The sequence below is a fragment of the Gobio gobio genome (genome assembly GCF_949357685.1).
Source record: "Gobio gobio genome assembly, chromosome: 22".
In the NCBI taxonomy this organism is placed as follows: Eukaryota; Metazoa; Chordata; class Actinopteri; order Cypriniformes; family Gobionidae; genus Gobio; species Gobio gobio.
In genome coordinates, this window is record NC_137118.1 from 40,697,117 (window position 1) to 40,723,119 (window position 26,003).

Genomic DNA, 26,003 nt, shown 5'->3' on the forward strand with positions numbered 1-26,003 from the left:
GTATCCTGACCTGAATAAAGGGTGACCTCTACTAAAAGACAGCGGACTACATGACTGACATCACCCAACAATGTAAGGTCAAAGGTCGCAACTGGAGTCATACACAGCGACCCCATGAAGTATCTGGACACTTAAGCCACAAAACATATAAATGTCATTGCATTAGAAATATCGGGAACGCTTTAGTTAAGGGTCCAATTCTCACTATTAACTAGTTGCTTATTAACATACATATTACTATGATATTGGCTGTTATTAGTACTAATAAAGCACATATTAATGCCTTATTCTGCATGACCATACTCTACATCCCCAATACCTAAACTTTACCAATACCTTACTAACTATTAATAAGCAGAAATTAGGAGTTTATTGAGGCAACTTTACTTCTATTTAACATTTTTGAGCAACAGGTCAAAAAGTTCCTCATTTTTAACATTTAACAAAACTTAACTGGTGTTTAATGTGTAATATTTCAATGAAAATAATGTCATTTTGTAATTCAATGACAATGTCGATTACACTACCGTTCAAAAGAGTGGGGTCATTGATTTTGTTTTTGAAATAAATCTTTACGTTTATTCAGCAAGGATGCACTGAATTGATCAAAAGTGGCAGTAAAGACATTTATAATGTTCCAAAAATATTTCTATTTGAAATAAATTAAGTTCTTTTGAACCCTATTCATTAGTATCCTTTTCAGACCACCAGTAAGTATCCTGAACAAAATGCATCAAGGTTTCCACAAAAATATTAATTAGCACAGCGTTTTTCAACTGATAATAATCCGAAATGTTTCTTGAAATTAGAATGATTTCTGAAGGATCATGTGAAGCTGAAGAATGGAGTAATGATGCTGAAATTTCAGCTTTGATCACAGGAAATTACATTTTAAAATATATTACAATAGAAAACACTTATTTTAAATAGTAATAATATTTTGCATATTATTGTTTTAGTGTATTTTTGACCATATAAATGTAGCCTTAATTGGTGAGCAGAAAATACTTCTTTTAAAAAACATTTAAAAAATCTTACCAACTCCAAACTTTTTAACAATTGTGTACGTGTCACTTTCTGAGTCATTGAGTGCACATTAAATGCACCAGGTCATAGTCTTATAATGCAAAACAAAATATATCTGATCTACTGTAAAACACCCATTTGTGAGTAGCCAAATTTCCATTATCAAAAACATAGATTTCGTGGAACAGATTCCATAATTTGCAGACAATGGCATGGCAGAGTTAATGCACTCCAAAAGCCCCAGTGGGACAGTTGTTATTCTGCCGATGGGACGGCTGCCGTTTCTTAGGCTGAAAAGTTTGTGAAACGGTGCCGGCTCCTTGGGTTCCTCACAGCAAGACGGCAGTCTATAATGGGCAGCGATTGTTCTCAAGACAATACAGCGTTTTAAAGGGTGCCACCGCGATGGTAAGTATATATGAAATATTGTTATCCTGGCTCAGAGAAATCAGAGCGGTCAGGCAGTCTAACCACAGTCACGCAGTGGCGCCACAATCCCGTGGACAGATTCCACGCCTGTGCTGCTCGAGGGACACAAAAAGTACAGCGCCCGTGGGTGTCTGGATCGTGAACTTGAGCAATTATCTATAACAAAATCACTTCTTTCTGTGACATTTCAAGGTGGACAATTGGATCCTCAAATTGATGGAATGGAAAAAGTTGAGAATCTTTTGTAATAAATGACTGGTCAGTCTCTTTAAGTCAACATGAAACGTTCACAGTCCATTATTTGACATATTTCTGACAAATAAAGGATATTAAAATAGAAATATTCTATGGTAAACACCTGTTGGTTAATGGTTAGTTCTCACTCTATACGGTGAAAAACTGTAATGGGTCTAATGTGACATTTCATGTCATTTTACAGTCTCAAACGTAAAAGGAAATCCCGCACACTATCGATACTTGCAAAAGATATAAAAAAATGTTTATTGGCAACGTTTCGGTCTCATGACCTTCATCAGGCATATACAAATCTTATTACTCAAACTCCATCACATTTAAAAAGATAACATGACCAATCACTGCAGAGAACCATTGTCACGTTCAACGACTGAATATATCATTAGCAAAAGCATTAGCAAGAGATTTTGGGATTTTCCTACGCACCTATTACCTACAGGTGTACAATGGTTATTGTCAATGTAATTTTACAGTAAAATATTGTTAAATGTACAGTTTGGGGGCCTTTTCTTATTATTCTTCCTCCCCAATGGGAGTCTATGGCAGCCCTATAAACGTGAAAATTGGCACACTAGTAGTGATAGTAATGAATAGCGACTTTTGAGATTTGAAAAGTTGCCATTTTTGCTTATAACTTTTGATCGTACTGTCTAAGGACTCCTTGGATTATATCGAATCAGTGGATACCGATTTGATCGGATGAACCACCAGTCCGCCATTTTGAAATTGGACATAAATTGCAATATCTTTTAAACGATTTGACATATCAGCACAAAATTTGCACTGTTAGACATTTCTGTAATTTGTACAGTTATTTACTATATATCACCCAGTATAATACTGTAAATTCTCTTTACAGTAAATAACTGTAATTCCCGTTGCATCATGGGAATTTTCTGTGACGTTAGACACCAAATACAGTGATTTCCTGTATTTAAAAAAAATTAAGTATAATACTGTATTTACCACAACGGCCTCTTTGGCACAATTGGGATCGACAGGATTTGTTTTAGATTTATATTAGGAACCATCAGTGCAGCGTTGAAAGTTTCACCCGAGAGAAGAGAGCTCACGGTTCCAGAGAACATATGAGCTGTGTCCGGACACCCTGCGAAGATTTTTTCATCCCCCGTGAGAACGGCAAACAAGCAAGGTAAGTGTGATTTGAACTAGCCGCGGTTGTCTGCACCCCAATTTTAGCTTGTCAGCATTGGTGATAAAACTGAGGTAACTTAAACCTAATGTTTCATTTTTTAAAAATGAGTTTATTGAATTAGATTAGGAACCAGTGCAGCGTCGTAAGTTTTGCCCGAGGAGAGAGCTCACGGGCACGGCACGGACAACATACTTTAGATAACGTTAGGTTATCATTTGCTCAAGCTTTGGTGCTAAAAACTGAGGTAAACCTAATGTTTTATTTTAAAAAAGGAGTCTATTGAATTAGATTAGGAACCAGTGCAGCGTCGTAAGTTTTGCCCGAGCCGAGGAGAGAGCTCACGGCACGGACAATACTGATAACGTTAGGTTATCATTTGCTTCAGCTTTGGTGCTAAAAACCGAGGTAACGTTAACGTTTTATTTTTAAAAAGACTTAGGAAGTTTATTGAATAAACCTTACCAATAAAATTACGGTTTTGTTTATTGAGCATATTAAGCTTACATTAGGACGAAGTTAGTTAGTAAATTAACATTGGCCGCTAATTTAGTTGCGAAAATAACGTCGTTAACAAGCAAAGATTACATTAACATTAAGTCAAGTAACTTGGCTAATGAGATATTATCTGTCAGCGTGTAGTTAACGTTGGTCACTGGAGAAAAAACAAGGTCTTTTTTGTTTCTTTATCAAATTTTACATTTGGATTGACATGATTTATTTTACATTTTAGATAAGAATACCAGGAGCCTGCCTGTGCTGTGTGACACTGGAACTTATACAACGGTAAGTAACGTTACCCCTCTTTGTTTCTCCACATATTACTGTTAATTCAATGTTTTTCTTGTATGTTTTAGTCAGGTCTGTTTAACTGAATCACAAAATGATTTAGTTTTTCCACTTCTTTTTAGCTGTAACTAGCCATTTTTTCATAAATTATATTAACGTTATACTAAAATAATCCAAAACTGTGTTTGTCCAGGATTGACAGAATATAATTTTATTTTCTGGAATTTAAGCAGTCCTGGACAATTTTTGGATGATTTTGACAGATGAAATATAATTTATGAAAAAAACATGGCAAAACTTTAGAATAATGTTGCTCGTGTTGTTCTAAACCGGAATACATTTCTTTGTTCTTCTGAACACAAAAGAAGATGAAGAATGTTTGTAACCTAACAGATTGAGGCACCATTCACTTCTATAGTAATTTTCTCCTACTATGGAACTGAATGGTGCCTCAAAATTGTTTGGTTACAAACATTCTTTAAAAGGTTTAGAACAACTTGAGGGCGAGTAAATGACAGAATTTACTTTTTTATTGTTTTTTTTTTTTTTTTTAGGTGAACTATCCGTTTAATGACGGACCATTATTCTAAAGTGTTACCAAAAACATTTAAAGCAAAGGCACGAAGGGTGATGAAATTTAAAATATCTTTATTCTCTCACTTAATTTTCTCTTAAGGAGGGAACAAGATGCACCACCAAAACCGGAGTGAGTCGGAAGACTGGAGAAGTTGTTAACAGGAAGACAACTGTAATCAACAACAGAGTGTCATCCTGCCTTCGCCACCTGATGGAGTTTGAATGGAAAAACTTGGACTAGGTGAGACACTTTTTTAATAGGATATGTAATGTACACAGACACTTGCGCTGCATTCACACAGGGCGTCATGGCGGTTAAAAAAGTCAAAGTAAATGAGAAGCGTTAACGTTGGCGCCCCGTGTGAATGCAGCATTAAGTTTGAGGATACCTAACTAAAGCTAATGCAGTATACATGTAATCCATCCTGCAATAAAAGGTTACATTGTTGTTTTTGATTAAATAGTTTGTGAAATCGTGTTGAGGTGATTCAGGAATATGACTTTTTTTGGAGCATGTAGTTTGTGCTGCTATTATGTACTGACAGTTTTCTTTGATACTTTATATCAATTTTGTTAAGCTAAATAACAGAAACACCTCTCTGTAATATGCAGTCAGGTTCAGCATCACTACAAAGTACATTCTTCAAAATATTCATAGCATTGAATCACCAACTAAAACAAAAACTGAACATTTCATTTCACATCTTCATGAAGCCATTGCAGGACTGGATTAGACTAGACAGCATACGTTTAGTTAGGTGTACCTCAAAGTGTTAACTGTCTATAAAATAGTATTTTACCATTATGATGAATTGTAATGGGATTATTATTTTAATAATGATTAAATTCCAACAGTGTAAAAAGTTTGTGTATACTCAAATTGTATGACTAACTTTATATAATTCTTATCTAGAGGGACTTCTTCTTGCCATAATGGAGCAGAATCCTGGTTCCTGTTTGAAATCATCAAATGTGCAAGATGGCACAGATCGGTACAGACATGAAACTTGTGTATACTTTCAGAATTCATTTGCTTTTTATGTTAATATTTTATTCATGTATATGAGTATTTTGCACCAAAGTTACAGTATTCTTCAACTATTTTCTGCTGAGTTTTTAAAATTGTAGCTCAAACAATAGAGTGTGGCGCTAGTAACGGCAAGGTCATGGGTTCAATTCCCAGGGAAAGCAAGAACTGACAAAATGTAAAATGTGTATCTTGAATGCAATGCAAGACGCTTTGGATAAACGCGTCTGTCAAATGCATAGATGTAAATAAAATGTAAAATAAGTGACATAGAATGCACTCTGATTGCTTTTATACATGATTTTCTGAAAATAAGATTTGATTCTAGGATGTTTTAAAGTGAACTTTTTCCACACATGTACATGTTTAAGTTAAAGCACTTGCAATGTTTTAAATAAAGAATTTTATATTTAATAATAATTGTGTCTGTTTGGATTAAATGTTAGAACTTCTGTAGGATAAATTAATGTAAGAATGTAATTCAGTAAGAATTAATGATTGAATAGGATTAGGATTAATGCACTGTTAACCAAGGTTTACAGTAATGTTACTGTATTATATAATTACAGTAACATGTAGTTACTGTAAACTGAAATGCGGTTATTGTACTGTAAATCTCAAATACAGTAACTTACTGGCAACAGTGTTGCCAGTAAGTTACTGTAAAATCTCTTCTAAATGTCTAACAGTGTGGGAGAGTTCATTGACAGCATGTGCTGAAGGTACCTGAGAAGTTTGAACACAGCGCTACTTAGTGCTCCTGAGATATAAGGGTTTTTGCCAAAAATTAGCAAAACTGTCCTTGTTTTCTATGTCATTATATTCCTTGGTTTATGCCGATCCTGACGATTTCATTTGTAATTGTTCATCAATGTGCCTGTCTGCCATATTGACGTTTTGTTTATTTGTTTGTTTAACACATGCCAGCTTCTATTTTCAAACTATATCAGGTTATGATCTATTTTTACAAAAAAACCTCCAAAAATGTATTTTGTTTCCGCCATATTGAACTAAAAGCAAATTTTGTCAAAAATCTGATCAGATAAAATCTATTGTAAAAACTATTGTAGATGAGAAAGATAAACAGACATATATATATATATATATATATATATATATATATATATATATATATATATATATATATATATATATATATATATATATATATATATATATATATATATATATATATATACAGATATATAACCAAACAATAGTTTTTGCATTAAACTATTATTACTGAATTTTATGATTGCTGGTTATATTCACATTAAAATGAAATATTTTGGAAGATGCTTTAATCCAAAGATACTTTATTATATATAATGTATGATGATAATATACCTCTCCAGAGTTTACCATGCCTGCATTTGTTGTCTTATGTAAGTTAGCTTAGCATGCTAATGAAAGGCCATTCTTTCTTTAAAAGTAACAAATCTTGTGTCTAAAAATGTTCATTCTCACGTTGAATCTCTTCCATATCAAAACAAGAGTCTGTCCTCTGTGACACATTATGTTTAAAAGAATTTCCCAACTAAAGTGTGTGTGTTTAAATCCTGTTTGACGTCATCTGGAAATGTTTTACCTGAACCATTTTGCCTTTGTTCTGTTAAAACAATATCAATGTCTTGATATTCTGAAAGGATGTTATAGTACAAAATACCACCCGTCATGAAAACTATAGAACATGTAAAACCTTTAAAAGTAACTTTAAAACCAAAGTATTTACAGCTACTTTTGAACTCATGGAATACTTGAAGGGGTTTGGCGCCATTTTTGCTGCTAGCAGCTCTATTTTACAGTGAAAATTTGACATTCCCAGAATTCTCTATGCGACAGCTCACATTTGATGTTTTTTTTTTTTTATTGAAATAACTGTTTTGTTCTTTTTAGTTATGTACATCTAATATAAAGTTATGTCACTAAAATAAACATTGATTTAACACGTGTTAGTGGTGTTTATATGACACTAACCACCTTTATTTTAGTGTTTACTTCAGCTTGTGGAAAAGCGATGAACTTTACCACTTGTGTATTTAAGGTGGTTGTCAGTACACAATAGATTTGAGTAATTTGGTATATTATATATTAAGTATTTCAGTAAATACAGTTTTGACTGTATAGCCTACGTTTAAGGTAAATCTGTAAAACCTAAAATGTTGCTACCATATGTTTTACAGTAATAAAGTTCCAGCAACCACATCTGCTCTTTTTTTTTACCGTAAATTTCACAGATTCTTATTTACAAAGTAGGCTAGGATTGGGAATTAATTGGACTGTACCAAAATGGAGTCAGCCATCAAGGGAAAGTCGTTTTTAGAGTGGGAGCAAGTGAAAGATTATGAAGACAAACTTTTTTTTCTATGGATCAACTTGCATAATCATTTACAATGAGACCAGGAATGTCTATTAAGAAAGAAACGAGGTCAATTTCAGTTTCATGTTGACTTTGGTGCGCACTATTTTTGACTTAAACACACGTCTTGGCCTCAAAAAGGCGGGAAACGCTTTCAAATCACCAGTCCAAACGCATGATATTAAAATGGGTCAGCTGCCCTGCCTAAATATGACATCTTTCAAACCCCAAAATGTAGCCGTGCTCCTGTTTTTCGCATCAAGGCTTCCCCCTTCAGACCACCAGCACCCCGAAGAGAAACCACATGAGGGAGCGGGACCGGCCTGTAACCAGGAAGAACAGGGAGGCTGTTTATTTCTGGTGCATCTCTACTGAATGACTCACACGCTGGCTGCAAAACCGGTTCAGTCTCCAACAGCTGAGCATGTGCCAGCTCCAAAGGCATATAACTTGTGCGCTGCCCACCCGCTCCGCTTTACCCCCGTCTCAATCGCAACGCTCGTCATCTGCCTATTTTCTCCTGCGTTTAATCCCCCTGTAATCATCAGATGCAGCGTTTTACAATCAACATTGGATCTGACCTTGAGCAGGTTTAGAAAAGGCCAGACACATTAGCGGATGGGTACGAGGCCGGGCAGGGCAAGGGAAGAGAGAGAGATTAAGTATAAGTGGGCGGCTCTCTGCTTCACTGGAGTTGAAACACACATTCGATGTCCCTATTATAGAAGACAGCGGGCCACCAAATCCAAACAAGCACTGCAAAGCAAAACAAATCCACATTAATAGTATTATCATTAAGGATGTAAAAAGTACTGCAAGTAGGAGGACTGTCAAAGTATTAATCAACTAAAAGATAAATGATCTACACCGAAATAAATTTGCCGTAGAAACCATTCTCTCTCAGAAATTGCTAGTAAATAAGTACATGCAAGTATTGGCAAGTATTTCCAACCAGCATGCTTTTTGACTCAACTACAAATTAAGTAATGATTTGTCTGAGTGGGAACATAGACATTTTCCCATAAAACATTAGTACCAAATTGCAGCAAGGACGGATTCAATTGATCAAAAGTGACTAGACATTTAAGGTTACAAACGGTTTGGTAAGACTTTACAATAAGGTTGCATGAGTTAACATTAGTTAATGCATCAGTTAACATTAACTAAGCATGAAGAACACCTCTGTTCAGCATAATAAGTTAATAAAAATACAGCTGTTCATGATTTGTTCATGTTAATTTACAGTGCATTAACTAATGTTAACAAGATTTTAATAATGCATTAGTAAATGTTGAAATTAACATTAACAAAGATAAACAAATGCTTTATAAGAGTAGTTCATTATTAGTTCATGTTAGTTAACTAATGCAGGGGTTTTCAAACTTTATAATGCCAAGGACCCCCAAATATGATTTATCTTTTATGACCCCCTTCCTAAAATCCATCTATATATTTTGATGTATAAAAAAAACATTTAAACTGTTAGATAAATAGCAAGTGGGACATTATAAATACACCATATTGTTTCCAAACTTAAATCGGCTATACTTAAAGGGTTAGTTCACCCAAAAATGAAAATAATGTAATTTATTACTCACCCTCGTGCCGTTCATCTTCGGAACACAAATTAAGATATTTTTGTTGAAATCCGATGGCTCAGTGAGGCCTGCATAGCCAGCAATGACATTTCCTCTCACAAGATCCATTAATGTACTAAAAACATATTTAAATCAGTCCATGTGAATACAGTGGTTCAATATTAATATTATAAAGTGACGAGAATATTTTTTGTGCCTCAAAAAAACTAAATAAAGACTTATATAGTGATGGCCGATTTCAAAACACTGCTTCATGAAGCTTCGGACGGAAACGAACCAGCGAGTCGATTCATGATTTGGATTGCGTGTCAAACCGCCAAACTGCTGAAATCACGTAACTTTGACGCTCCGAACCGCTGATTCGATACGCTGATTCGTTTCCGCTCTGAAGCTTCATGAAGCATTGTTTTGAAATCGGTTATAACTATATAAGTCATTATTTAGTTTTTTGGCGCACAAAAAATATTCTCGTCGCTTTATAATATTAATATTGAACCACTGTATTCACATGGACTGATTTAAATATGTTTTTCGTACATTAATGGATCTTGAGAGTGTAAACATTGATGCCTATGCAGGCCTCACTGAGCCATCGGATTTCAACAAAAATATCTTCATTTGTGTTCCGAAGATGAACGGAGGTCTTACGGGTGTGGAATGGCATGAGGGTGAGGAATACATGACATTATTTACATTTTTGGGTGAACAAACCCTTGATGTATAAACCTGAAGAACATTTTCAATTAAAAATGTATTTGTATAAGCAACTTTCAGAATAAATGTATGTAGGCAGCTTACGTCTTGGATTAAGAACCCCAGTGAGCTAAAGGGGACTATAGTGAGAAAAACTCTCCTACAAAAGGAAACATATATTTCTGGAAACTATGTATATGACAAGAAAGGAGAGAAACATTTAGAAATGAAACAGTTTGAATGTTTGGTAGACGTTTATCCATTTCTGCTTTGTCTTTTCTGGGGACCCCTTAGAACCTTCTCAAGGACCCCTGGTGGTCCCCGGAGCCCAGTTTGAAAACCCCTGAACTAGTGAACCTTATTATGAAGTGTTACCAATGGTTTCTTAAAACTAATTAACTTTCAATTCATAAAAGAATGAATTAAAAATATATCACCTATTCCACAAAAATATGAAGCATCACAACTGTTTTCAACATTAATAATTATAAGAAATGTTTCTTGAGCGGCAAATCCGCATATTAGAATGATTTCTGAAGGATCATGTGACACTGAAGACTGGAGTAATGATGCTGAAAATTCAGCTTTGATCACAGGAATAAAATTACATTTTACATTATATTCAAAAGAGTTATTACTGACCCCGTCGAAGCATGGACTCCAATAGACCCCAGAAGGTGCACTGTGGTAGATGTTAGCAGCAGATCCTTGTTGCAAGGCATGGATCGGTTCAGCACATCCCGCAGATGCTCGATTGGATTGAGATCTGGGGAATTTGAAGGCCAAGTCAACACCTCAAACTCGTTGTTGTGCTCCTCAAACCATTCCTGAACCATTTTTGCTTCGTGGCATTATCCTGCTGAAAGAGCCACAGACATCAGGGAATACCGTTCACATGAAAGGGTGTACATGGTCCGCAACAATGCTTAGGTTTTGTACGTGTCAAATTAACATCCACATGAACGGCAGGACCCAAGGTTTCCCAGCAGAACATTGCCCAAAGCATCACACTGCCTCTGCCGGCTTACCTTCTTCCCATAGTGCATCCTGGTGCCATGTTTCCCCAGGTAAGCGACACACACACACCCGGCCATCCACGTGATGTAAAAGAAAACGTGATTCATCAGACCAGGCCACTTTCTTCAATTGCTCCGTGGTCCAGTTCTGATGCTCACGTGCCACTGTTGGCACTTTCGGACAGGGGTCAGCATGGGCAACCCAAACTGTGATGTACTGTGTATTCTGACACCTTTCTATCAGAACCAGCATCAACTTCTTGAGCAATTTGAGCTCCAGTAGCTCGTCTTTTTGATCGGACCACACAGGCCGGCCTTCTCACCCCACGTGCATCAATGAGCCTTAGCAGTCCACGACCCTGTCACTGGTTCACCACTGTTCCTTCCTCGGAAGCAGTAAACATTCACAATGTTCTGTAAGGAACACTCCACTTTTTTTGAAAATAGGCTCATTTTACAAGTCCCCTTGTTTTACCGTTTTTGAATCCATTCAGCCGATCTTTGTATCTGGCGGTAGCACTTTTAGCATAGCTTAGCATACATCATTGATTCTGATCAGTCTATTAGCATCTCATTCAAAAAATGACCAAAGACACTTTCAATATTTTTCCTATTTAAAACTTGACTTTTCTACAGTTACATGGTGTGCTAAGACCAACTGAAAATGAAAAGTTGCGATTTTCTACACCTATATGGCTAGGAACTACTTTCTCATTCCTGTGTAATAGTCGCGGATCTTCGCGGCCGTACCATGGCTCGTACCATGGTCATTTTTTGAATGAGATACTAATGGACTGATCAGAATCAATGATGTATGCTAAGCTATGCTAAAAGTGCTACCGCCAGATACAAAGATCGGCTGAATGGATTAAAAAACGGTAAAACTCAACTATTTAACTCTAGGGGACTTGTAAAATGAGCCTATTTTCAAAAAAAGTGGAGTGTTCCTTTAAATGAATAAATTATTAGATAGATTTATTAAACGGAAACACCAGTCTGTTATCATAGAGACATCGACTTTACATTTTCACAGTCCTAAACATGTCGTGAAACAGAACAAACTGGGATTGGTTGCGTTACATGTCAGTCAGACGCCCAATGAAAGCTGCGATGGAGTCCAGAACCACTGCTGTAAATCTGAAGTTCTGGCTACGCAAGACAAACTGAAGGTGCTAATGAGCAGTGCACCTTGGGTTTAAACTCTTGCCAACCAACATAAGACTGTATTCACTCAACCAAACCAACAAACAAAAATGAAGACGTAGCTGTGACAGTCTCAAATTCCCAATGAAGTCAGCTCTCAAAGCCCCCTGTGGGCAAGCCCAAGTTCGTGGGAACGGCCGAGGTGACAGATCCCGGCATGTCTTCCCATAGAGCTTTGGGACAGAAGACATCACTTATCGTGACCTATAGTCAGTTAGACATGATGAGCTGCTTTCAGCAGTCAGCTGACCATCTGTAGACCAATCATAGCAAAAGAAATCTCATGCTGGAGGTCATGGAAAACCTCTCCCTGAGAGGTCCAGATTTACTTGCTCAGCAGAATACATAAAATTGTTCTTGGACAACGCATAACGAGGAAGACGGACAATTCCAGGCCAACATGTTGCCCTCAAAAATGCATTTATATTCCCTGGAGAAATGTGTGGCTCAGAACAGTTCATATGCGTTTCTAAAACAGATGAGCTTGTGTTCGAGCGATAGTAATTGGATCGTATACACTCTAAAAATAAACTTAAAATGGATGGATACGCCAGTCTTTTTAACAAATGGTTCCCTCCAAGTTTAAATTACCGTGTGTGTGAGGGAAACGTCTTAGAAGGTTTTGAAATTTGTACGAGTAGGCCATGATCGTGTGGCTTCGACTTAAGATACACCAAAGTTAAATATGCTCCAAATTACAGTCGTTACGGGACCCTCAAAGCCAAAATTAGAGGGCGAACGCCCAGGCGGTACTATTGACTTCTTTATTGAATGGCTGCTCTGTATAATTAGCAAAGCAAACTAATCCATCTGATCTCAACCATCTGAGCGCATTGTGCTGTGATTCAGATGATGTCTCCTGGTGGCACCTAATCTCGAATCAACCGGTAGTTTCGTCACAAGAGAGCTTTGATGTCTGTCTGCGGTCCATTCAAGGTTTTTGGTTGGTTTTTAAACCGAAACATTCATCTGACGGAGGATGCTGTCCCTGGAGACTCTTTTGACAACTGAGAAGGAAGCCATTACTGCCACTACGGCCTGACGTTAATGACAAGATGACCTTTAACCTCCGATTTCCCTCATCTAAAGCATGCCAGTGATTTTCAGTGTATTGAATTACGACATTTGACCACATTTCGTCATCAGATGATTTCAGCTCTAGATTAAATTGTTACTGTTTTCTGTTCTATTTATAAACCCTGGTCTTAAAATACCTCAAAAGCTCAGAATTGTCTCTGTGTTTTTCCTACATATGATTTCAGGAACCAGACCCCATTTTCTAAATACGTGAATACAGAAAAAAAACTAATAGTAAAGATAAATAAATAAGATACATAATACAATACAAAAAAAGACACATTTATATATATTTTATATATCTATATATTATTATATATATATAGATAGTAAAACAAAAGTTTGTTATATGTGTATGTATATGTATGTGTACACATGTAATGTGTGTGTGTGTATATATATGTGTGTGTGTGTATATGTATGTACACATGTAATGTTTGTGTATGTGTGTATATATATATATATATATATATATATATATATGTACAGTATATATATACACATGTAATTTGTGTGTGTATATATATATATATATATATATATATATATATAAATAAGTTAAATATGTAATTATTCATCTCAAAATTGTTCAAATATGTGTGTATATGTATGTGTACACATGTAGTGTGTATATGTGTGTACACATGTAGTTTGTGTATATATTTATGACCACACACATACATATGTAAGTACAGTGTATATGTGTATATATATATATATATATATATATATATATATATATACACACACACTGTACATACATATGTACAGCATATATATGCGTGTATGTATGTGTGTACACATGTAACTAATGTGTGTATATATATATATATATATATATACACACACATTACAGAAGTTACATATGTAATTATTCATCTCAAAATTGTTCAAATATGTGTGTATATGTAAGTGTACACATGTAATGTGTTCATATATGTGTGTACACATGTAGTTTGTGTAGATGTATATATTTATAACCACACACTTACATATGTATGTACAGTGTATATGTGTGTGTACATATATATATATATATATATATATATATATATATATATATATATATATAAAAAAAAAAGTTACATATGTATGTAACTATTAATCTCAAAATTGTTCAAACAATTTGTGGATAATATTCCAGGTTTTCTGAAGTCATTTTAAGTCAATGATATCAAACTGCATTGTTTCTTGCTTCTTGTAAATGATTGTGAAGATCATTGAATATTGGAATACGCACAAATATAATACATACATCTTAAATATTTTAAGAATCATAATGCTCCTAGTTACATAGAAGTCATACTTTTTTTGGGTGAACAATGAAGCACTTTATTAATCTCATTAAAAAGTCCTGTAAAAATAATGATTTTTTTTTTAAGTTTATTCTTTAATATAGATAATACTGTCGCGTGTGTGTGAGGGGGTCATGCTTATTTGATTCATTTCAACAGGCATTCATCAAACCTTGGTCATTTTTTTGGGCCTGATTTGTTTAGATGTAGAAACAAAAAACACATGGCTTTAATTCCATCTTTGGTCTGCTGGCCCGTATCCATGACAACAGTTTCCGTGCTGATGTTCTGTGTAGGATTGTCCTTACCTCATGCAGTGCCACCTCTGCTTCCAGACAGAGACACACTGACCAAATTATCCTCACAGCGGCACAGATACGCATGGAGTCATCACTCTCAGCCTCTGCAGAGCTGCGGTCACATGTTTAATTTTGGATAGTGTTATAAGAGGTGATGCTCAACACATTCAGCCATTTACAGCCTTCCTGTCATCTCACCGTCGCATCGTTTTGACAGCTGAATCGATCCCACATAGGCAGACATCTGGCCTAGGATCAGGCCAAGGAACCAAACTTTTGTAATGTCAAACTTTTCCAATGAACCCGAGCAGCACTTTAAAAAAAAAGCTATTTGAGATTCGATTTTGTGTTGTATTGACTTTGCATTAAAAGTTATGGTCTTTTTGAACCAAAATCTCTCTTTTCCCTGGACTACAAAAACAACGGCAGTCTTTTTGAGAACCAAATGAATAAAAGGGCAAAACAGCTTTTCTATGAATAATGTCTCCCTCTATTGGACAAAGACGGAAACACTTTAAATCTTACAAAGCAACAAAATAGCATGGCACTAAACTAAACGATTAAAAAAAGTAAAATTTAAAGTTACTCATAAAAAAATTCTTCAATGATACATCATGATTATTAAATTATAGATTGAGTACATTCATAATACATTTTAAATTAACTATTAAACAGATCAGGATGAGCATTATAAGATGCGGCTTTTATGTGGAATTATTCATATTTAATGCAATTATTCCAATATTTTATTAATATTAGACATAATTAGTGCTGTCAAATCGATTAATCGCATCTAACAAAGATTTGTGTTTATAGAGTGTGTGAGTGTGTGTATTATATATATATATATTATACAGTTGCAAGAAAAAGTATGTGAACTGCTTGCAGAATCTGAAAATGTGAATAGTTTTAACAAAATGTGTTATTTTTTTTATTTAGTGCTGTCCTGACTAAGATATTTTACATTTTAAAAAATTTGCAAATAGTCCAAAAGACAAAAAAATAGCTGAATTTATTAAAATTAACAAAGAGTTTATGAACCATTGATTCTCAATACTGCGTGTCGTTCCCTGGATAATCCACGGCTGTTTTGTTTTGTGATGGTTGTTCTTGAGTCTCTTATTTGTCCCAAGCAGTTAAACTGCCCAATGTTCTTCAGGAAAATGCTCCAGGTCCTGCAAATTCTTCAGTTTTCCAACATCTTTTGCATATTTGAACCCTCTCCAGCGGGGACTGTATGAGTTTGAGATCCATATTTTCACACTGAGGACGATTGAGGGACTCAAACACAAAAAAGGTTCAAACGTTCACGGATGCTCCAGAAAGAAACACGACACATTAAGAGCTGGGGGTGAACAAGATGAATATGTCAACATTTTTCTTATTTTGTTTAAATATAATTTTTTTCCCTTTAGTACTGCCCTTCGGAAGCAACAGAAGATACTTGCATGTTTCCCGGACGACAAAAGAAGTACAATTAACCTTGATCTCCAGCTCTTAATGTGTTTCCTTCTGGAGCATCAGTGAATGTTTGAACCTTTTTTTAATAGTGTGTTTGAGTCCCTCAATCGTCCTCAATGTGAAAAGATGGATCTCAAAATCATACAGTCACTGCTGGAAAGGGTTCAAATATGCAAAAGATGCTGGAAAACTGAAGAATGTGCAGGACCTGGAGGATTTTTCTGAAGAACGTTAGGCAGTTTAACTGCTCAGGACAAACAAGGGAATCATGAACATCCATCACAAAACATTCATGCTGTGGATCATCCAGAGAACGACACAGGATTAAGAATCAATGGTTCATAAACTTTTGAACGGGTCATTGTAATAAATTCAGCCATGTTTTTGTCTTGTGGACTATATGTAAAAACAATTTTATGAAAAATATCTTATTCAGGACAGCACTAAATAAAATAAAAAAACGCATTTTGTATGATCGGTCTTATTTACAGTTTTTTTTATTCGCTTTGGTACCATTTTCACAAGTAAGGTGCACATTTTCAAAACTCCAAACTGATCACACTTGTAACACAGCTAGTCATTCTTTCAAAACCTGATGTAATGCTTTCATTCAGTTGCACATATCTTCAGTCCACAGTCACTGTTTCAAACACAAGATTATTGAAATATGTAACGAGAACATTTGGTTTAATCCCCGAAACACAACAGTGTGATCTTTCAGTTTAGTACTTTAAACAATCAGTTCATCCAACAGCAAACAATGCAAGATACATGTTTCAAACCTCCTTTGTTGCTGCATTATCTACACTATCTACAGTAACACAGGCTACATATGCCTCATTAGAAAATACACGTACATTACCTAACTTATGTAATTGAATCCATGATGTTTGTAATAGTAGTCAGTGTGTTATCTGGTGTGATAAAGTTATGACACAGCCATGAGGTTCTGTGCTATATCAGAGTTTGCTGCCAATAAATGTTCTCACTGTACCATATGTCTGAAACTACTGTAGTTGAGCTTTAGAAGGGTGAGTTACAGTAATGCAGCAGTCTCTACCATGGTAATCTGTTTACATTATCACATAGCTGTAATGTAAAATGCTATATTTGATGCCATCTGTCTCCCTTCTTCTGATCAGTCTGATGTTACACCATCATTGACTATTTCCACTCCCTTATACTCTATTCTGCTCTATTCACAAATTGCAAACACACACACTCTCCATAGACATTATGGTTTTTATGCTGTACAAACACTATATTCTCTCCCCTTACACTAAACCTACCCATCATAGACATTTTTGTGCATTTTTACCTTTTCAAAAACAATCATTCTGTATGATTTATAAGCTTGACCAAAAATTTTCCCCGCAAGGGATATTACAGTAGGATATTGCCATCTTTTTGGACCCATAATGTAGAGTTTACCAGGCGCCCCACACACACACACACACACTAGAAACTATGTCTATATAATCAATATCTATAGAAATCTATTGGTGTACCAAATGATTGATTGATTAACCATTAAGATCAGTGGATTAAATAACAGACAAATGTATTAAACTGAACGATAAGAGATGCAAATCAAAAGTTTGATAGTAAGAGCTTTATGAAAGGCAGTTTCTGTGAATGAAACATTTATAAAGATGAAACACTTATTTTGTGTAGTGAAAAGGGTACTTTGTGGTTTTGTGTATTGTACTAACACAATTGAAAATATGCTGAAATGTTTGAAAAAAAGTGCACTTTTGATGATCTGTTGTGATATTAGTACCATGAGTTTTGAAAATGCACACCTTGTTTGTGAAAATAGTACCAAACCGAGTAAAAAAAAAACTGTAGTTCACATTTTCTACAAGTGGTTCACATACTTTTTCTTGCAAATGTATATACATACACACACACACACACACATTCTATAAACATAAACTTTTATGTTAGAAGCGATTAATAGATTTGACAGCACTAATTATTATATTTAACGTAATCTTGCAACGTGACCTTAAAGGGTCAGTTCACCCGAAAATGAAAATTAGCCTATAATTTACTCACCCTCAAGTCATTCTAGGTGTGTATGACATTCTTCTTTCAGACGAATAAGTCGGAGTTATTAAAAAAGTCCTGGCTAATCCAAGCTTTATAATGGCAGTGAATGTTGCTCTAATTTTGAAGCCCATAAAAGTGCATCTGTCTGACGACATTGCACACCAGTTACGCTCGTTAGAAGTAGCATAAGCATTTTGAACTGCGAGAGGCGTTACACTTTTTCAGTAAGTTGAATACGGAAGGCGATCGGCCTTCAGAAGGCCTTTATTAACCCCCCGGAGCTGTGTGGACGGTTATATGATGGATAGATGCACTTTTATGGACTTCAAAAACAGATCAACATTCACTGCCATTATAAAGCTTGGATTAGCCAGGACTTTTTTAATAACTCCGACTTATTCGTCTGAAAGAAGAATGTCATATACAAAGTCATAGGCCAAATTCACTGCCATTATAAAGCTTGGATTAGCCAGGACTTTTCCGATTTAATTAGTCTGAAAGAAGAATGTCATATACACCTAGGATGACTTGAGGGTGAGTAAATCATGGGCTAATTTTCATTTTTGGGTGAACTAACCCTTTAAAAAGGTGGAAAAGAAGTGTAATCCTATTGTTTCAGGAAAATTTAGCCAGGTTGCCAAGAATCAGTTTAAAATTGGATCAACAATGTAAAGACTGGATTGCAAAATAAATATGCTACTGCAGTATAATATAATAGCAATATAATCTATACATTTACCCCATCAGAACAGACCTTAGACCAGACCACTAACAACCATAGTGGACCTTTCTTCTCAATGTGGCTATGAAGACCATTCTGTCCTTTGGTCAAAGAGACGAGCGAAAATGATGTTTTCACTGTGTATTTACAATAAATAGTACTTTGGAATGTTATTTCAAAAGCAAAATGAACACCTACAATACAAACTATTAATCTTAAAAGACAACACATTTGCGATGATAAAATACAAAGTGTCCCTAAAAAAAATCTAATTCACGACCTGAAATGTTGTTCGTCCTTCATGGCCAGTCCAGTTCAAGCTTCGGTCCAGAATTTTAGCACCAATCGGACCTACCGTTCCATACATTTGAAAAGTGGTTAACTGTTCACAAGATCAGTTTGTCTGATGGATTGGCTCTTTGCAGAACATGTGCCGCCAAATCTTCAGCAAACGGTCTCCTGGACTCACAGATGCTCATGAATCTCCGGTCATGATGGAGATGAACTCGTCTTGATTAACTGAAAGACAGTACAAGAACAAATGTGATCACTTAAATTCACTTTGCTTTTAACCTACTTATTCAAAGCACAGACAATTAATATTTTGCTGATTAAATTACATATCATAGCTCTTCACAACGCCAAAGGACACACAAACAGCTTTTAACGCAGCCTTCATTTCCACTGCTCCCATTTTTGTTGGCTGCAATACATTAATTTGCTGGGTCTTAATTGAGAAAAGCACTTTGGGCCAACTGGGAAAAGCACAGTAATTACTTCCATTCATCAGAGGCAATAAAAATAGCACTTTTTTTGCTCTCCCTAGGTAAAAATATAGCAACTTACTCTCTCCGTCCCCATCAGTGTCAAATTCATCAATCATGGCTCGCAGGTCTTCGTCACTCATGTCTTCGCCCAGTTCACGAGCGACTCGCCGCAGGTTTCTCAGGCTTATCTTTCCCGTTTCATCATCGTCGAACAGTTTAAACGCCTTCATTATTTCCTCTTTTGGGTCTCGCTCCAATATCATGTCCGTCACTTTAAGAGAATGACATCACTTTGACGTACAAACAAATGCTGAAGTATTCACACAAAGCAAGCAGAAGAATTATAAGATAAGTTTCAGATTTCAGCAATATCATTCCTAAGAAGCATTTCGTAGTCCAGGCCTACTGATGATAAGTAGTGAGCTCAACTTACCCACTTCTTTGAAATCTTCAAAAGTTATTTTCCCAGTTCCTTCTCTGTCATAGTCTTTTAAGATCTTTAACACGTCCACTTTCTTCACCTCAAAACCCAGAGCTCTCATCGCCACCTGGAACACAAATTTTAAATATAAGCATTTTTGAGCTACTGTTGATGATTTTTGTTTTGTTGCCAGCCACCGCCAAGCGTTTTTGGTCATTTCAAAAGACCAAATAAGGTTCATATAAGTTTCGGAAAGTTTATTTCCAAGTTTGGCCCTGTATGTCATCATAAAAAGTTACATAAGATAGTACATTATTTTTCAGACAGTAATTGTTTCTCATGTGGATGTCTGTAAAAATACATTTGAAACTCAACAATCAGATGGCGATTTATTCCCGATGGAGAAGCGAGTTATGTGATTCTGTGAACCCGGGAACCTGCTGCTCACGTAGTCAGTCAAATGATTATCTGCTGTAAATAAAATGTTGTATGCTTGGATTAAGAATAATAAATTCATATTTACTTTAATAATAGCAAAATAATATCCTATTTATTATTTGATAATTTAATCTCCTGTTTAAAAGTAGAAAGGCAGATGTGCTATAGTTCAAATGGATTTCTGTCTTGTATTTTCTCTGAAAAAGATGGATGTCATATAAAGGAACACGCCATTATTTTTGAAAATAGGCTCATTTTCCAACTCCCCTAGAGTTAAGCAGTTGAGTTTTACCGTTTTTGAATCCATTCAGTCGATCTCCGGGTCTGGCGGTAGCACTTTTAGCATAGCTTAGCATAGATCAGTGAATCTGATTAGACCGTTAGCATCTCACTCAAAAAAATGAGATCGGCTGAATGGATTCATTTAAACAGTTGAGTTTTACCGTTTTCGAATCCATTCAGCCGATCTCCGGGTCTGGCGGTAGCACGTTTAGCATAGCTTATCATTAGGGATGCACGATATTATTAGGGCTGGGCAAAAAAAAAATAGATTTTTCGATTAATCAGTTTTTAAGATGTGGTTGATTCAAAATCGATTCTCAAAAGGCGAAGAATCAATTTTTTTTCATATTTATTTCGTAAAATTTGAACATAAAATGTACGTAAATCTAATTACTTTGTTCATATACCAAGTTCTAACAAAGTCACCAAGTTTCGTACCATTCCGATGAAGCTACGATTTGACATTAAAAAAAAATATATTTCGGGTCAGAAATGACCGAAGACCCCCAGAGGGTTAATATACAGGTTTGTGGCTCTTAATTTCTTTTTAATTACCCACTTGTAAACTTGTTCACTGTTCTTTTTTATAAATATAGTATTTGTATTAAATCTATATTCATTGAGTTGAATCAAGAATCGAAATTGAATTGAGAATCGAAATCGAATCGGTTTGAGAGTTTCCGAAACAAAATCTAATCGAATCGGAACATCTGAATCGATACCCAGCCCTAGATATTATCGGCACGACATCGGAATCGGCCGATAAACGCTTAAAATATAAAAATCGGCAGATATGAAAAAATTATGCCGATATGCCTTGCCGATATGATAACATGTTGATATGAGCCTGCAATAACTCACGTGTGCAAGGAGTGCTATAGCGATAAGATCATGTCAGCAGGGTGGTCATTCTTGAAGTGAAAACAAGCAAAAACAAGCAAATGCATTGCATGTATGGTGATTTATATTGACAGTTTTAAAAATCCTTGAATTTGTGAATCAACGCAGGATTGCCAGGTTTTCACAACAAAACTAGCCCAAAACAAGCACAATCGCATCGCGTCTCCCCACTCTCTAGCGCGCAGCAGCCTCGACAGCAGCTGAAGCTCCTCAGGTCCTAGTGCCTGCCCTGTAGAATGTTATATATCTGCTTGTTAAGTCGTGACGTACGGAACTTCGTTTCTGGGTCTAAGCCTCAACTCGTTTCACTTGAGAATGCCATCGACGGCCGTTTATGAGCGCTATTTATTCACATTAAACATCAAACATTTTAAAAAGTTAAAGCTACACTGTGTGATATTTTTCCCCCATCTAGCGGTTAAAAGGTATATGACCATCCAGTGAATTTTAGTTTCTCTTCCTCTCAATTCCGATTTCGTTTTACCTCCTACGGTGGCCGATTTAGTCCAAGATTAATATGGCTTCCAGTTCGACCTCGTCATTCGGTGCCATCGAGTGTTAAAACACGAAAGGCGAAGCTTGAATTCACGGGTATGTCCCTCTTTGGCTGATGTACTTTCAAGATGGAGGGGCAACATGGTGACCCGCATTCGAACCCATTACCGTATGTATTTTCAAAGGCATATTATAAACTTACGAGAATACTTTATTACTTTAAGTGTTTTTAGCTAAGGATAAACTAAAAAAGTTACACAGTGTAGCTTTAAACATTTTAAATACTTACAGTCTAAACAACAGGCTAGCCTATTTAGTGGGGGTGCTGTTGTTATAGTAGAATACACAAATAAATAGTTACTTCTTTTTCTGAATAAATAAAGCAGTAATGATGTCAAAGCACAAGCATGACACTTGTAAATTAAATACTTTTATATAAAGTTTATTCATCTGTAATACAATTTTATGAAATGGATGATGAAAAATAATCCAAGGAGCACTAAAATGATTGTATTTTTTTTATTTATTTGAAGCTAAATACAGCATCAACTGATGCCATGCCACCCCCGCTTCATGTGCACAAACATTAAATCCAAAAATAAAATATTTAGGTTACAACTGCATCAGTCTGGGATGAAAAAAAACATTTATTTATCTTTAGCAAGTATCCTTTTAATAAGGAGACCTCAGAAATCTGAAACCAGAATGGAAAAAAAAAAGTTTTGCTCAAAATGGTGTTGTTTCCAAACAAAGGGAAAAAAAAATAGACATATATCGGTATCGATATCGGCCAAAAATGAGTTGAAAAATATCGGCATATCGGATATTGACAAAAATCCAATATCGTGTATCCCTACTTAGCATAGATCATTGAATCTGATTAGACCGTTAGCATCTCGCTCAAAAAAATTAGATCAGCTGAATGGATTCGAAAACGGTAAAACTCAACTGTTCAACTCTAGGGGAGTTGGAAAATGAGCCCATTTTCAAAATTTCGGTATTGAGGTATTTTAGTCTGGTATCGTATCGAAGTCATAATTTTGGTATCGTGACAACACTTATGTGAAAAGTATTTGCTGATATTCTCTTTTTTTTGTTATGTTGGTTTACAAATTTGTACCTTTTTTCATTTTGACAAGGACTTTTTTGCCAACGTTGCAAGTTAAATTAAATGTTTTTAAGTAAAATTGTTAAAAATTATTGAGATAAATTAGTCGATAGATTAATCAATATAAAAATAGTCGTTAGTGGCAGCCCTAATTATAACATATGTTGTCTTATTTTAAATCTAGCTTTACAAGCTTTCAGAATACGCTTTAGTATCAGTGCTTGTCTCTTTTCCGCCATTTTGTTAAATACCTCTTTAGTAAACCAATACATAACTAGCAAAAGCAGTGCTGATTGCATATCTTCCATAATTGTTATTGTTGCAGACAGTATCGCACAAAAATGATTACTGTCCATCGGTGACTGGGAGGAACAGTCACGCACAGTCCCACGTCTTTGGACTAATTTGCCTAATCTTCACGGTACTTTAGACCGCAGTGGAAATGCACACAGTAGCAGGTCTGGGGGGAAAAAAAGTTCCTGGTACAGATTGTTCCGGGTAATTTTGGTGGAAACGGGGCTATAGAGTGCCTTTACCAGCCTGTTTCAAATGTTTAAATGCTTTTCTTCTTTTTTTCCCCTTTGAGCGGTGATATAAAATAATATTGTTCTTCCAGCATTTCGATAATAAAGGTGTAGGCTAGATCTTTAAAATGCATCCAAAGTGCAAGTTATCGTATGGTCCTCCGTAGTGGTCAAAAATTATTTTTCAACAGTGAATTTTTAATTGACCTCTTCCTGTAAACTCAGTGATGTGGATTCAGACGACAATTAAATTAGCACACGACCTTGGTGTTTGTCAAAAAAGACTGTATTTGTATGTGTTTGGTGGGAGAAAAACAGTGTCATTCTGGATTCGGACGGCAATAAAAATCACAGACTAGCCCCAGTAAAAGTTGAAAATACCTTACAAGCCCATAAGAAACAACTACCATCCGAATAGGGCTATTGCGTATCTTTAGGTGTTTGCTGTACAAAATGAATACAAGATCTTACAGTTTACAGTCAACGTTATACAACCCTATGCAATGTGCACAAATTAATATAATGGTTTCATAGTTTTGAGAAACTTTTATTCAAAACGTATCATCCTCTTTAATTGCTCTAATTAGTTGCACTTCCATTTGTCAAGGGTTACCGGTTAAGACCGGTTAGTATTTCTCACTATTAAGATTTGAACTTTTAAATAGATCAACATTCAGTAAATATGAATATCTGTTTTTGAAATGAGATCTTTACCTTTAACTCATGATAATCTATTTCTTTATCCTTGTCTGTGTCAAAAAGCTCGAACGCCTCCTTGATTTCATCCTTCTGCTCCTCTGTTAGTTCTCTCCTTTTCTTCCTTTTGCTCTTATCAGCTGTTTGGTCAGTCCTAAGGGCACAAGTATGGAAATCAATCATCTGATTCATTCTGATCTTCCATTAGTTTGGATACCATTCAAACACATACAAACTTTTGAGGTTTCATAAAACAAGCATATGATGTCGTTATATGAATATGTGATTCATATTGCAATAAAATGAAGGCAATACGTGCTGGTGCTTGTTTGTAAAGCAATATAAGTTACAGTTTTCCATTTATGATACGTATAACCATTTTATCATTATAGTCACTGATTTAATATTACGGTAACGTATAATAATACAAAAAGCGTGTCAACAATTCACATGCACCGGCTAGCAATGCTCAACACACCAGCAGCTGGTCTCTACAGATAGCGGCTAAACACCTAATAATTACCCTTAATTAATTACCTCAAAGACAGACTCATTTTTGGTAATAAATTCGCTGATATTGAACCCCAAATCCGTCCAACAAGATTAGAGTTCGGCTTCAGCAGTCCTGCTAATCCCGAACAGAGACGCCAAGCACAGCGCGTTGCTAGTTGATTGTCAAACCAAGGGAACGTTTCAGATTGGCTGCCGCGGTCTGAGCGTCAGGATGACGATACTTGTGATTGGTTGTTTGGGAACAGATTTGCGTTTGATTGGCGGACTGGGTCCGGAATGGGCGGTCTTAATGATGGCGGTCAAAACGGCGGCGCATTTATGACTAACGTGTGTGTTAAGCAATATTGAACAAATTGGATGGTGTGTTTATTATAAATATATGCTCATTAACATGTATTTATAAATCTAACATGATGTTATGCAATACAGGGTAATAGTAGATACTGAAGTGTACTGTTGTTGCCAAACGTAAATTGATATAATATAAGCAATACTAATAAAACATTTTAAAAAGTGATTATATTCGAGTATATAGTTAAATGTTATATGTAATCGTTGCTGTTGATATGAGTATTGATAACAATTACATAAATGTATAAATATGAATAAATATAGGAATCGCTCAAATATTTAAAGGGATAGTTCAACCAAAAATGAAAATTCCGTCATCATGTACTCAACAAGTTTTTCCAAACCTGTATGAATTTCTTTCTTCTGCTGAACACAAAAGAAGATATTTTGAAGAATGTCGGTAACCAAACAGTTGATGGACCCCGTTGACTTCCCAGCGGGCACCTTGATGTCAATTTGACGTCAAATATGAGTCAAGA

At 35.6% G+C, this 26,003-nt stretch overlaps 1 protein-coding gene across 1 annotated transcript; it reads right to left on the reverse strand.

Annotated features, from left to right (window-relative positions):
- Window positions 1-19,156: 19,156 nt before the first annotated feature.
- Window positions 19,157-25,331, reverse strand: cetn3 (centrin 3). Its single transcript, XM_079803973.1, has 5 exons — window positions 25,198-25,331; window positions 24,679-24,814; window positions 20,230-20,344; window positions 19,876-20,067; window positions 19,157-19,548 (listed from the first exon to the last, which is right to left on the reverse strand). The coding sequence occupies exons 1-5, from the start codon at window positions 25,212-25,214 to the stop codon at window positions 19,505-19,507; spliced, it is 504 nt and encodes a 167-aa protein (XP_079660099.1). The 5' UTR covers window positions 25,215-25,331; the 3' UTR covers window positions 19,157-19,504.
- Between the last annotated feature and the right edge of the window lie 672 nt (window positions 25,332-26,003).